Genomic DNA, 15449 nt, shown 5'->3' on the forward strand with positions numbered 1-15449 from the left:
TACGAGTACATTTTCTTATTGAAGTAAACAAATTGTCTAAAGGCTTTAATTAACATATGGAATATTTAGTATTTTCAGTAAAGATTTGCAGCTGGCAGCTGCTCCATTTCCCCGGATACCCTCTCGGCAAATAACCTGACACGGTCTCTCTCTCTTTCTCTCTTTCTCTCTTTCTCCGGGCAGGCAGGATAGTACGTCGGACGTGGTCGTGTCTGCTGCTACATTTTCATTTTGTCTTGAAAGGTGAACGAAATGGAAAGGAGTTGTTTCTTTGTAGGTAAGGAATCCGGCGTTTTTCCTCGTCAAACAGGTGTTAAGTGAGGGGGGGGGGGGGAAGCAGTTTCGCGACTGCATTCAGCTTGTAGCCTAAACCTTTTGCTGGCAGATGTTATGTTTGTGAAAACCAAAAAGAAAGGGTGCAGAAATCCCAAATGAGGAATATCTTATCAGTATTCACTGATGCTGATTAATAGCAGACAAATCGTGGATTGTGAAGGTGTTATGTGATGTGACTTGAAAGTAGAATTCATTTGCTGATTGGATCTCGGCTAATTAAAGTATATACTACAATTCAACATAAATTAACTTTAAAAATATTTTTGTGTTATATATTACATGAACGTGATATGCTGTATGTCTTTTTCTTTTCTATATTTCTTTTTTGGCAGGAAGCTTTTTTTCAAGTCCACTCCCTTTGCCATGTTTGCATACATATCATTCAACAACGTTATCCAATTAGCAGCGTGCTAAGACCATTACAGCGCCCCAATCACTCTTCACTGTGGCTTTTACCAGTGTAACAGATTGACAGGACAGTGGAGTGAGTCATTAGAGTCACAGGGATGCAACAAGATTCAATTCAGAGTGCCAGAGTAGTTGTCAGTATTAGGACCATGTGGAAGCAGGCTTTAGCCAGGTCCTGCTAATAATTTAGTGGACCTATACCAGATAATGATAAAAAAAAATTCTAGGAAAGAGACTCTCTCTCGCTCAGTCTCAGAGGCTGTGGGAAAACAGCCATCATTACCTCAAGGAGGAGGAATTAATTAAAGTAGAGAAAATCGAGAACACATTTGCTGCAGTGAACAGGAAGAAAGTGTGTCTGGCATGTTGTTCCTGAGGTTTTACCTTCTAAAATGTAATTTACTTTCCTCAATCACTCCTTTCGCTGCCATACGTTTCTTTGACTTGAGACTTTGGGGATGTAAGTTTGTCATCATCGTCTTGAAAGAAGAACCCGTGTTGAGACCTGTTGCAGTACAGTCAGATAAACTAATCCCATCAGTCTGTTTTCTAATGTAACTGGAGTTTCACAGTGGAGGAAGAGGCAACCTGAATAATCAGTGTATGCATTTTAAATGACAAGCTGCTAACACTGTGCCATCTTCTTCACTTGAAAGATGTCTTTGTCGTGAGCCAGTGCCAGTTATTTCTCCCATTGCTGCCCAGTACTTCAGCAGGCAAGGTCATAACCTTTAATTACAACTGATCAAATTATTTTATTCAGACAAGCCATTGCTTAAATCAATTCTTTCAACTGTCTTCCTAAATTGTTTCATCATGACACTTGTCAATTTCCTTTAACTGGACTACGTTAATCCTTTCTTGTCAACAGCTCTGATTGTCCTGATTGAATAACACCGCTCTACTAGGGGGTGTAAATTGGTTTTCTTGGTGTATAAATTAGTGCCTGTGATCAGCACCAAACTGAACCTAATGAAACCTCTTGAACCCATTTTGCAAGACGAGCTGTGTGTGTATTGTACCACCTGCTTCACATTTCCTGTGATTCATCTTAAGTATTTTTTTTATATTATTATTTTAAAGAACAGCGTAACCAGAGAAAGGTTGCTGTTAATTCTGCCCTCGTAGGCGGGTCTCTAACCGTAATGAATTTTTAATCTCTAGACTAGGATTTTACCTCTTTAAATACAGCGAAATGAAAACGAATGGCAAATACATACGCAAGTGAAGAATGTCTCTAATCAAGTGTACTGAAAAAAAAAAAAGAACAAGACTCTTAGCCGGCTATAAAATTCTGAGCAAGGAATGATTGGATGGAATTAAATCTAAGATACTGCCTGATAACACATCAGTTCACCTTGGACAAAAGAACAGCTCGAAACAGGAAAAATAAAACTATGATTTGAGGCTTCAGACTGTCCCTGGTCCAGAGGCTGGCGACTCAAAATTGGTTTGTTTTTTCAGACACTGCTCGCTTTGTGTTCATACTTTGAACCACTCGTGCACCATCTTTGGGTCCTGTTTGTAGTACATACACTAATGTGGTTCTTCACTCTGATAAACAGGCGTGGCAGAGCACTAACATAAAGCCGATGTACTTTTCATTCAGATATGCCCAAATGTGACCAGTTTCCAGTAGTGAGTCCCATTTTCTCCAGCAGAGAGAAATAAGTGTTTCTGGCAATAAATCCATGAACTGTATTGATTTAATTTCATCCCAATGTTCAGAGTGTTGCAGCTTGGTTATGAATCCGAGGGATGCAGATTTTTCCACGTTTAGTTTATATTTTTGTTTAGAATGGCTGCATATCTTCTTCTTGTGGATACATTTTGCAGAGGCTAAATGTCAGCAGTGTTAGTGCCATGTGCTCTTTGTGGACAATTGTGCGCACAGCGATATTGTGCAGCAGACTGTTCCTAATAAAAGGGCGGATTATGGGATGCAAACCTTTAAAATGATTTCCAAAACATTTCAGAGTAAATTCCATCAAAGCTTTTTATCTAGTGTGCAACTGTAAACCAGCGACACTGCAGATTCATTTGTTTATACCAAAAGCAGCGACTTCTTTCGCTCCTTACGCTTCCTGCTGCAAGCTGTAAAATATGATTTACCTGTAACGGTGAGGCGCTATGTTTATAGCTTTCAGTGATTTTATAAGACCTGGGGCTCTGGGGTTTCTCACGGTGGTCCCTCACAGACATAGATGACAAAGATGTGTAATCTTTCTTGACCTCTCTGCATCGAAACATCATGAAAGATGGATATTTCCTCTTGTGATCGTTTGTTGCTTCATTAATTCATAAATACATTATTAAATAAAGTTGGCAGGTTTTTTAGATTCTAATATTCCAGCCTTTGCTCTGCTCCCTGAAGCCTCTGAACCTTCCAGTGATTAGAGCATAAGTGTGAAGTGTTCCTATTAGTGATCATTACTGATCTAAAGGGTCACTATTGCATAATGGTCTTTGCTAGAAGGTCATGATAGCAATAGGATCCCTCTGAGAAGCATCTTTTCATCTTCTAATGGCTCTGTGCTGTGGAATATGTGGCTTCAGTAAAAGACATAAAACATGATCTAAAAGAATATTATTTACTTTTAGAGTCTGTGTGCATATCAAGAGTCTAATCTAAAGAATAATAGTGAAACTGATCCACAAATACAGTTACCCTGGGTGCTGTCAAATGTCCCTGACTCTGGTTTCCCACAATTTGATCTATTCTAACCGAGGTCATTCGGTGTTTATGGCCCAATACTTACAGAATGAAAACATGAAACTTTAATGAACCCTGTAGGAAAACCGGGCCATGACTATTGCAGAATAACACATCATATTGGTAGAATGAAGCAAAGAAACGTGGAATAAAAATACAATTAAACTCAATGGATGCATGAAATAAATGGCAAGTAGAGCACCGTGCAGACTCGGAGTAGTAAATATTAAATGGCGGCATCTGAATGGAAAGTGTGCAAGCTGCATGCTGAATGACAAACATAACGGCGCAGACAGCACATGAAACAAAAGGGAATACGTGCAGGACTTGGTCAACACCAGAGCAAAAAAGACCAGAAAGGACCAGACGGTAATGGATTTTATTTCCAATAAGTCCACAGAAGGCGCTGCATGACAAAAACAAAAAAGAAAAACCCATCATTACATACCTTTCATTTTTTTCCCAAATACAGAGGAGCTGAATTAATGATGCAGAGACAACAATAGAGGCAGAGGGACATTTCTGTGGGTGTGAGTTGAGTTGGCAAAGCACAGTGGAAAAAGTTTATCTCGTTTACATATTATCTGGCCTCCTCTGTTATTGTGGCCTCAGCTGGAAACTGTGCATTAGTTTCATAAGTTTTAAAGGCGGACAATATTCTGCCTGTCACACTTAACGTTTGCATGTTTTGCTGCTTCTAAGGGCTCACTAACTGTACCACAGCGTGTTACCGAAAGCTGTAAATCTAATATGTAAATGTTGGCACTGCCGAATGCACTCAGTATAATTTAGTGCAATAATATGCAGTGACTGTATTTCAGATAGAGCAGCTGTTCAAAGTCAGGGGCTAGCTGAGACTGAGGAAATTAGACTTCTGACGCAGTACTTTCACAGTGTGCACTTTTCTCCAGCTCATACAGCATTTAAGTGTCAGAATTTGTCCGTCTCTGCAAATTTCAGCTGGTTTTTGTTGTTCTTGTATAAATCCAATAAAATGTTTTGTTTGCACGTGAAATATTATTGCCAACTGGGGCCACTGCTGGTGGCTTTTATCTCCTTGTGGAGTTTTCCTCAGGCGTTGTAGTTTTATTTAATCTCATTCCCCTTTTGTACTCTCAATGCTTCCCTTAAGCTTTCTCAACACTGACGCTGAATATCCTGAACCTCAACTACCAACAAGATGGTTATTTTCAGCTGGCTGAAGTGTTGCCACTGATTTTTCCCTCAAACATACTGCCCATTAGTTTCGGATGACATAACGCTTCCTGAAGCATGTTTGGTTTGGCCGCTTACCAGGCTGACACTCCGGCTGGGTGGAAGGATATGGTGAAATATGAGGTGCAATGAGGCAGTTGTGTCGGCTAATGGGGGCAGCAGGTGTGAGAAGGCTTCTCGCCTGCCTCAGCCTCTCCTTCACTCCTCATTATGAACCTGGAAACACCTGGCTTTCCAGCAAAGACCGTAAAAACTGTTTGGCCCCTGTAACAATTTCATTCAGTTTTAGTGAAAACTAACTTTTTTTTTCTTTTTTTTAATCTGACGCTAAGCGACCGAGAAGTCATCAAAGGCTGTGAACAACACATTAGCTGTTCATGAAAAAATTCTGATTATGGGAGTGAAAGCTGACTGAGTACAGCCAGTCGACGACCACCTTTTAAAAGCTAATCTGAAGAATTATATGAGCACACAATCAACTTTCCTGGCTGTAAGGTTTTGATAATTGTGAGGGGGAGCCACAGTGCAGTGGAGCCTTGATGTTTAAGTATGACTTGCAGTGTAGGTGTTTTCTAAAGCGTTGTGGTCAGTGCCTGTCTTTGGGTTGGTGGCATTTTTCTGTAATAATGATCCTAATAATGGTTACATTACAGAGCTGGCTTACATAAATGTTTCTTAGAAGTCCAGCCTGTTTTTTGTTTTTTCCCCTGATGATATAAAAGCAGGGAAAATTTGATGGATGGAAATAAATAACTCTCTCTTAATTTTATTTCTGTCATTAATCTTCATTCTGACTTTTTATGACAGCTGTAAATGGCAGGGTGACATTTTAGGAGCTATTTGGCTCTACCTCGAGCAGCCGATTAGCTTAGATCAACATAAAACTGGATTCAAGCAGCTAAGCTAACTATCCAAACATCACAAAGCCTCTTCCTATGAATATCTGTAAGCAACAATGGGAAAACATGAATTAATAATCAATTAATTAATCAAAGTGGAATAACTTGTGTACCTTAGAAAGCCCAGGGTAGCCATTTCCCCCTGGTGGGCTGTGAAGGTACTGCAGACAGGCCTCAGTAATAACAGAAATTCAGTTTAAATTCATTACTGTGCAGCTACATATTAATGCATTTATTCATATAAAAAAAATCAGTTCAAACTAGTAATAGGAGGTGGTTAATTTGTGATTACTGCTCTTGTTTTGAAGTTTGTGTCGTAGTGACACGTGGGTCACATTTCCTGTATCACTTTACATGAGTAGTATTAACAACAAACAGCCAACAGCCTGTGTTGTTGTTTGGTTTTTTTTTTTAACAAGCATTTAGATTTTTTATTTTCTTTTTTGATTAGAGTAAACATTTCAGATCGTGTGGGCCCTGTGGGATTTTTATTTATTTATTTTTTACGTAGGATCTACTCCGAGTCTTCAGAATTCCTGAATTTATGAATGACTGCTGTGCAGATACTTGGAAGTTTACTTGTTTCTTTAAAAAAAGAAAAGAAAAAAAAGAGCCCATTAACAGCCTAATAAGACACTGATGGGTATTGATTAAACGTATATCAATATCAAAATATACCTTTAAAATAGATCACAGGTGTCGAACTCCAGGCCTCGAGGGCCGGTGTCCTGCAGGTTTTAGATGTGTCCTTGATCCATCACAGCTGATTCAAATGGCTAAATGACCTCCTCAACATCTCTTGAAGTTCTCCAGAGGCCTGGGAATGACCTGATCATTTGATTCAGGTGTGTTGACCCAGGGTGAGCTCTAAAACCTGCAGGACACCGGCCCTCGAGGCCTGGAGTTCGACACCCCTGAAATAGATGCAACGTGGTATCAGCCTGTTCCTGTAACTCTTCACAGACTTATTTTTCCAGTTTTTGTACAATACATTTAAATCCAACTCAAACTATTTTAGAGGAGTGCAAAGGCACTAAGGGGATTATTTAGGGTGTCCTACTCATATCTGTATTTTTTATTGATGTTTTAAAATCTCATTGTATCTGTATTGTATCTTGTAAAAGCAGATGGTTGGCGCCCATAAAAAAGTCACTTTAGAACTGGATAACCTGTAGCTCAAAAACCAGATAGACAAATATGGTGTAAATGGCCTTTCCCTCACGGAGCAGTAGATAGGCACTCACTGTTTGCTGATGAGGCCTGGATTGACTTAAAGTAGCTTTGTGCTTTGGAAATGTAAAGTCAATGTTTATTGTCATATATTTCTTGCCATCATCAATTTCTGTGTGAAATTATAGCTCTCACCCTTTGGGAGCTGCTATTTTGCACTCTAGTATAAAGTATATTTATCTTTTTAAGAAAACTTTTTTTGATGTCTTGTAAGTGTTTTTAGATTTTATTTTATTATGACCGACCACAAAAACAGTGCCTTTCTGAGTGCAAGTTTTTGTGTTGTTGCATTTTCTTATTAATGTTGCTGTGAAACGTCATCGAGTATCATGCTCAGTTCTAATTGTCTCAGTGTGAGCATCTGCATAAATTATCTTGCTGTGTGGGCAATCCTGTTCAGCCAGTTTGAAAACATAATTTGCTAAATGGATTCTGTAACCAGCAGATCAATGACAGTTCTCCTGCCATATCTAAGGCCTCCCTACCAGGAACTACACAATGGGCAATAGTATGCATAAGCAACTTCATATATTTGTGTATATACATCATGTACTTTTGCTAAGATGGGATGACTTTGCACTAACTGCTTTCTTTCTGTTTTCTTTCTTTTTGTGTCAAAGGCTCAGTTTATATTTATTAAGCACTTTGTTCCCATCAGTTTCACCGTTTCAGAGCTCCAGCTTTGTTATTATACATCATTAACTCCACAAGGAGCAGAAAATTGAAGATGTTAGATGTTACAAGCACCGTGAGTCAGAAACTATAAAAAAATGCCTGACTGTGTGCTTTAAAAAGAAAAGCTGTTAATGTGTGCTAAAGGCATTGATTGATAATTGATAGGTCTTGCCAATCAATAAAGACCTCCAGGAATTTGATTTGATTCTGAAACAGCACTTCCTTTCTGTTGTGTGTGTTTTTACGGAGAGAGGAGGATGAGCGGCAGCATTGTGGTTTAAAGATGCTCTGGCACGTGACAGTTAGTGTAAGAACTGAACATTGTTACCGATTCTACGTAGTTATAACTGTAACGTGACATTCGACGTGACATGTCATCAACTCTTCTTTTGATTATGTTGCCAGATCAAAGCACTTTTGATCATCGGGAGTTGTTGCATTTTGCATTGCAATAAGTTGCACTAGGTTTCATCCTGTTCAACAAATAGTCTCGGTTCAGATCCACCGCTCTGTTGAAGCCCAAGTTTTCCACAGAAGAGCTCAAGTGCCTCTTCAGTTTGCTTGGCAATATTAACAAACTCCCTGCCACAGATTGCTTGGGCACCCCTGGTCTGGCTGAAGCCAGAACACACAGAGCAGACTGTTTAACCAAAATGTGGGTCACATCTGCTTTTTTCCTTGGTCCACATTTGACCTCAGCAGACAGTGTTGACTTGTGGTCTGCTGCCACACCAAAATGCAGTGCTGTGCAAAAGTCTTGACTCACCTGGAAAGTATCTGATGGCAGTGGGTTTTTTTTTAGCATGACAGTGATCCCAAACAGACTGTCAATGCAGTAACAGCAAACCTGAATAGGAAAACACACAATGGAACACTATGAGACATGGATTGGCCTCCCCAGAGCACGTGGATCTCAACATTACTGAAGCAGTATGGGATCATTTTTAAAAGGTAGCCAATGTTCAAAGAGCTTTGAATGTCCTTCAGGAAGCCTGGAGAACTGTTGCTGAAGACAAGAAGGCTGCTTTCATAGAGTTCATGCAATGCTGAAGAAGAAAGGTGGTCATACCAAACACTGACTTTCAGGCTCCTTAGAATATTTTAAACTCTGTTTTTTATTTTCCTTATTTACTGTATTTCCATGTATGTTTGCACATTAATATAAATCGCTGCTCCTTGTCACAATTTTCCAAGCAAAATGTAAAGAAAAGAGAGGAGACTTAACACTTTTGCACAGTATAATATAAGCCATGTCAGGTGACATGAAATTGATGCTCCTCCCCCCCACACACACACACACACACAATTTCTGTTATAATAATGGATTGCATTTATATAGCGCTTTTCGGGACCCCTCAAAGTGCTTTACAATTCCACTATTCATTCACTCTCACATTCACACACTGGTGGAGGCAGCTACCGTTATAGCCACAGCTGCCCTGGGGCAGACTGACAGAAGCGAGGCTGCCATATCGCACCATCGGCCCCTCTGGCCATCACCAGTAGGCGGCAGGTGAAGTGTCTTGCCCAAGGACACAACGACCGAGACTGTCCGAGCCGGGGCTCGAACCGGCAACCTTCCGATTACAAGACGAACACCCAACTCTTGAGCCACGATCGCCCAAATATTTAATGGTTTTACTCTGAAAAACATCCCTAAACAATTTTTTAGCATATAGAAGTTGCCTCTCTGTTAGAAAGTGCCCCCAAAATAAAGAAAATCTATCTATCTATCATTATAATATATAATGTTTGGGTAACACATGGTCCCAAAGACTCCACACCTGGATTCCCTTGGAGAAGAAAGATGTAAACCAAGTTTTTCTTTTAATGATTCATTCACTTTGGTTGATTAATTTAATATTTACCAATTTTGGGACAGCAAATAGAGTTGTAAACATCAGTACTTTATTTCCTTTTAAAGTTGATTAATATATAAGCTAAAAGTGGAATAATGACAAACAAGCTACAGCAGACGATATCTGACAAATTTCCTCCAAAGGGAAACATCTGGCCCTTACTAAAATTTCCCAAAGGGGACACAAAGGGGAGCAGTAAAGTGGGATTTAAAATAAAATAAAATTAGCTAAAAGACGGTAAGAGAGAGAGTATATTGTTAGACTTTGTAACAGTGCAGCTAAACAGCATTTGTACAAACACAAACAGCAGCTGACCCACTTCCATTATCTCTTGCTGAGTGGAGACAGTCATCCTTGCCTCAGGAAAAGATAAAAGTTCAATGCTTAATTTGTTGTATGTTTTGACACATTTCACTTCATGTAACTATATTTTCATTCAGTTTGTGACAACTTTTCATATGTGGAGGCGTTAGTGGGGACCTCTTAAGGAGGTGTAGATTCGTAGCGGAAGTCGTCATCAAATCAAGCCGGCCTAGCAATGTTCAGGTGTTGACCTCAGCCTAATGAATGAGTAAGAATACTGAGGCATAGTTCCTCTTCCCTCTTATCAGCTACACTATGCTCGTTTTACTGAGCAGCAGCTTCACCACACACAGTTATTTAGAAGCTTTCCTCTCAGAGGGGCTGTAAAACCAGCGATCGATCATTTGCCAAACTGAGATGGTGAGAGCTCCAGCGTGAGCTGCAGTAACGTAGAGGCTGCGTGATGTACAAGTGAGATGTGCAGCATGACAGGAGAGGACGGGTTGATAAAAATTCTCTCCCTCTCGGTTTTTTTCTTCTTAATTGCACAATTAAACACAGCTCTGGCAGCATTATATTACCATTTGTTTTGAAGTCTGTGTTATTACAGCTTATCTAATTGGTTCTGACACTTGGAGGATTGCTGATATTTTAAGTCAGCTAAGGACACTGAGAGCTATTGGGACACTGGCAAATTACCTCAGGAGTTTAGCTGAACAAATGCATAGTTATACAGTAGCCGGATGTCTTCAGGCTTTTTTACTTGTATTGCCACCCACCCAAACAGCGAGTGTCTGTGTTTCCAGTGGATAGAAGGTAGATGCACAAAGTCTGTTTCAAGAGCATAAACAAAGCCTCCCTTTGTGTCTTTGTTTTACAAAAAATGTTCATATTGTGTGATAGATTCAGCTTTAATAATACAGTTTTATTCAGAACACATTATACTGTTTATACTGTGGATGAATATTGGAAATAGAAGACGTTAACAGTATGAGAATACTGAGTAGCCAAACGATAGACTACTGATACTGGAAAGAGCTCCCAAACCTCAGCTTACAGGTTTCCTATCTACATTCAAGTCGTGTCCTCATATATCACGAGAAGCCTAATAAGGATAGATATTCAAAAATGAAACTTTTTAATCACATTTGTATTTGCTGTCATCTGTAATTAGTGTTTCCACTGCCATTTCAGCTGAATATGAGACCCAGACAAAGTATCTGTTTGATGGTGTCTTTGATATCAGTGATGACTGTGTTCATTTTCTACGTCTCTAACATCTCCTTTCCTGCATTCCTTCTCCTCTCTGTTGCAGCACTATGCTGAGATCCAGAGGCGCTTCCCCACCATGCTGGAAATGGGCTCCTGTTCGGTTAGCTCTCAGTCTCTGACAGGGAACCACAATGCTAGAAGCCCAGGAGGGCCTGACTATCCAGTGGGTGGTTTGGCTGTGGGGGCAATGTGTGGTAGCAGCACCCCCCGGCACCACATCATCCGCCCATCCCCAGCGGACTGCGAGAGCTGGCAGAAGCATCGCGCAGGACTGGGTGGAGGGTCAAAGCTGTATCCTGAATCACACTCCCTCCTGGAGCCCGAAAGCCTCTCAACCAGCTATGACACCCTCCACCTCTCACACGTGTCTGGCCACGCTCCTCCTTTACACCCAAACCGCCTCGGTCTCACCCTTGATGTGGTTTCCACTTTTGATGTTGGAGTCGGGATGCTTGGGGTGGATGGAGATATGGCAGTCAGTCCTAATGTGATCAAGAGACGTCGGGGTGGACTGATTGAGCAGAGAGACATTGTTAAAGCCCACCAAGCTCATAAGATTCAGAGCACACCTCAGGCGCGACGCAAGGAGTGGGAGTAAGTATAAGGCTGATGATACACACTCTTAGATCCCTTTATCTTACCTGCTAAATTACCATGAAGTTGAACTTAAAATCCAAATTTTAAGGTTTATTTTCTCCCAATACTGTTCTTCAGCAATCCAGTGCTCTAAAATCCAGAACTCACATCTGCCTGCAGTTCCTATAAAAGACCACAACCCTTTTTAAAAACACCATTAAAAATAGCTACACACATGTTTTGATATGTTATAGTACCATTACTATGTTGTGGTGTTCCAGCTGGTTTACTTACCTTTGTTGGGACAAAATCCAATCTCCAGACGATTAGTGGCTAGGTTTCAAAAGTCAGAGAAGCTATAAAGCAGAAACAGATTTAGTGTACTGTAAACTGCAGTTTCTCTTCTTTGTTTTGTAGACTTGCCTCTGTGGCACACCAGGTGTCTATTTATCATTCTGTAAACAGACATGTCAGTCCTCCGGGGACCAAATTTTATTTTGACAGAGCGGACAAATCTGCTGCAATACTAGTAAAACCAATTCAGTGTTCAGCTTTGTCGGGGCCGCTATTTATTTTTGTTTGTCATTAGAAACAGTATTCAGCTCAGGTCAGGAGTGTGAAACCACATCTCCTATTTAAATGTATAAAACAAATATACAGTAAATGTTACAGAGCCAGTAGCCTGAGGATTACAGCTCACATCAGTCTCAGCAAAAGTATATTCACAACTAGTGACTCTGTCATGTTTTTCTCTAAAGGGAAGAACTTTTTTTTCCCATTCATAGCATCAAACACACACTTGCAAATCAGTCAAGAAATATTTTAGAAAAAAAATACTGTTGCACTTATACGAGCTTTTCATGTTTTTATACAGACAACAGTCACTTAGCTTAATATTAGGACTGGAAACCAATCTGCATAAAGCAACGAAATTCACTTAGTGCCACATTTACAGCTCGATTGTTCTCCATTGTGGTCACAGACATGGACAGCTGGAGATGGTCGAGTTCCTGTTGTACTTCTTTGAAGTCTGGGGCGGATCCACAGTCCGTGTAACGTAAATTCTCTTGTGGTTAAAGAAAAAAAAAAACCCTAAACAGGCAGACATGCTGCATCCGCACAGATTGTCGAGCTGTCTGATGGTGAAATTGACATCACTTGGACCACTCAGCAGTTAACATTTTGCTAATCTAGTTAGCTTAGCAATTAGCTAAGCTAACTAGCTAATGGCAATGACTTCGTATAGAGCATAGCATAGCATCTTTATTTATAACGCACTTTACATCTAACAATGTTGACCAAAGTGCTACAAATATAAAACAGAGAGGAAACAGTTTAAATTGCATATAAAATATCTTAAAATTCAAAATAATATAATTAATAAGAAACATATTAAGAGACATCAACAAGTCCTGCTGTGCTAAAAGCCAAGGTAAATAAATATGTTTTAAGACGTGATTTAAAAACAGATAAGGAAGGTGCCTGTCTAACATGTAAAGGCAACTCATTCCACAATTTTGGTGCTGCCACAGCAAACGCCCGATCCCCTCTGAGCTTACGATTAGTCCTGGGCACGCTCAGGAGGAGCTGAGGGACCATGAAGGTATGGGGCAGCATTGGACAAACATTTAAAAACAAATAAAAGCAGCTTAAAATGGATCCTAAAATGCACGGGCAGCCAATGAAGTGAATATAAAACTGGGGTGATATGTTCGTATCTATGAGTGCCAGTTAAAAGGCGTGCAGCAGCATTCTGGACTAACTGCAGTCGAAAAATAGAAGACCGACTCACCCCAAAATAAAGAGAATTACAGTAATCCAGCCGAACGGTTACAAAAGCGTGGATTACTGTTTCAAATTGCTGTCTCGTAAGAAAGTGCTTAATTTTGGCCAGCTGCCTCAGATGAAAGAAACTAGACCTTACAACCAACCCGATCTGGCTTTCAAGCTTAAGCTCAGGATCCATTTTAAAACCCAGATTAACAATCTCTGGTTTATAGAATGATTTCAGGGATTGCAAATCAACACACGGAACAGCAGTGGAGGCAGGTCTGAACACCATTACTTCAGTCTTAGAATCATTAAAACAAAGAAAGTTTAGCGCCAACCACGACTTGACGTCCTCCAGACATGTTTGTAAACGATTGACAGACGACCCATCTTTCTTTTTAAGAGGAACATAAATCTGGCAGTCATCTGCATAACAGTGAAAAGAGAGTCTGTGTTTTCTAAAAATTGAGCCCAATGGAAGTAAATAAAGTGAAAACAGGATAGGGCCCAGAATGGAACCCTGTGGTACTCCGTGAGACAACGGAGCTCGGGAGGACTCACAGTTTCCTAAGCAAACTGAAAAGGTTCGGTTTGTTAAGTAAGACCTGAACCATTTCAGAGCCACACCTGTTATACCGACACACTGCTCCAAACGTGAGATTAAAATTTCATGGTCTACAGTGTCAAATGCAGCAGTTAAATCGAGTAAAATAAGAATGACACTTTCACCAGAATCACATGATAAAAATATATCATTAAAAATTCTTAAAAGTGCTGATTCAGTGCTATGCATTGCTTTAAAACCAGATTGAAAAATCTCCTGAACGTTTTGTGCATTCAAGTATGAGATCAATTGGTCATATACAATTTTTTCCAAGACTTTAGATAAAAAGGGCAGCTTAGATATTGGTCTAAAGTTCTCAACAGCGTTTGTATCTAGCCCAGGTTTCTTAAGAAGTGGTTGCACTATTGCATCTTTGAAATTCTTTGGAACCACACCTGAAGTAAGGCTGCTATTTAAAATGGTTAAAATGGTTGGACCTATGGTAGAAAAAACTTCTTTCAGAAAAAGGGGAGGGATAGGATCATAAGGTGAGCCTACAGGCTTTAAATGATCCACCACCTCCTGTAGCTGAGCAAGAGTAACCGACTCAAACTGCTGAAAGACAGCTGAGCAAATTGGAAGATCAGAGGGGTCAGATGTGGGCAAAATAATCTGCGCCCTAGCCGAGGCTACCTTGTTTATAAAGAAGTGCAGAAACCTTTCACACATTTCAAGTGAAGGCTCAAAACTAAGAGCAGAGGGAGAGCTTAAAATAGTCTCAATTGACTTAAACAATATATGTGGTTTCTGATAATTCACCATAATAATGTTTGCAAAGTGTTTCCGCTTTGCTTCTTTTATTGTAAGCTGATATAAGGCCCAGCACTCTCTTAAACTTTGTAAAGAGACCTGTAAGTTATCTTTTTTCCATCTCCGCTCAGCCCTACGACATTCACGCCTCGCAGCACGGGTTTCATCGTTCAACCAGGGTTCAAGCTTTGTCTTAGGATGCTTAATTTTTAGAGGGGCAACAATATCCAAGACAGTCTGACAAGTGGTATGAAACCAAAAACTGAGTTCCTCTACGTATTGGAGTGTCTCGGAATGGAGAACTGATTATAGTAGGTGGAGAACCGTGCTGCCGTGGAAGAATTTAACAAACGAGATGTCTTTGCAGGGACAAGCCCCCTGAATTCATTTCTAGATAAAGAGATGTCAAGCAAACACAACCCCGGCCCTGCCCACATATGTATGAGTATTTTGTTAAAAGTCACACTTTGGCCTTTTGTCCAAACATGAATGCTTTTTTTTTTTTTTTTTTTTTGGCCACTGAAACTAGAAAATCTCCTTGGCGGGTGAATAGTTTCCTTGTTTACATGGGTTCAGGGCCTTTTTTTTTTTACCCTAGATTGTGCTCCGTGTTCTTTTGTAGGCTTTTGATTGACCAACAGTTTCACACATTTAGGGTTGCTTTGGCATGTTCTTGACATTTTTTTTTCTTTTTCTTGGTGACAGAAATATTTTTGTATATAAAAATGCCCATGTGTGTGTAAACGTATCGTAAGAGTAGATTCAGCCTCATCTAACAAATCATTTTTATGTCACTTTTGCACATCTTGTGATTGTTTCCTGTTTGAGTTAAAGCGAGT

The 15449-nt window shown here is 40.0% G+C and overlaps 1 protein-coding gene across 2 annotated transcripts in view; it reads left to right on the plus strand.

Moving 5' to 3' along the window:
• Positions 1–15449, plus strand: part of LOC143412398 (uncharacterized) — a 44959-nt gene that overhangs the window by 1173 nt on the left and 28337 nt on the right. For both annotated transcript variants that reach the window (XM_076880624.1, XM_076880623.1), the window contains exons 2-3: positions 184–277; positions 10954–11504. In XM_076880624.1, the coding sequence (XP_076736739.1) occupies positions 10987–11504 (518 nt within the window). In that variant the 5' untranslated portion in view covers positions 184–277; positions 10954–10986. The remainder of the gene's footprint in view (positions 1–183; positions 278–10953; positions 11505–15449) is intronic.

The sequence above is a fragment of the Maylandia zebra genome, linkage group LG23 (assembly GCF_041146795.1).
Source record: "Maylandia zebra isolate NMK-2024a linkage group LG23, Mzebra_GT3a, whole genome shotgun sequence".
Lineage (NCBI taxonomy): Eukaryota > Metazoa > Chordata > Actinopteri > Cichliformes > Cichlidae > Maylandia > Maylandia zebra.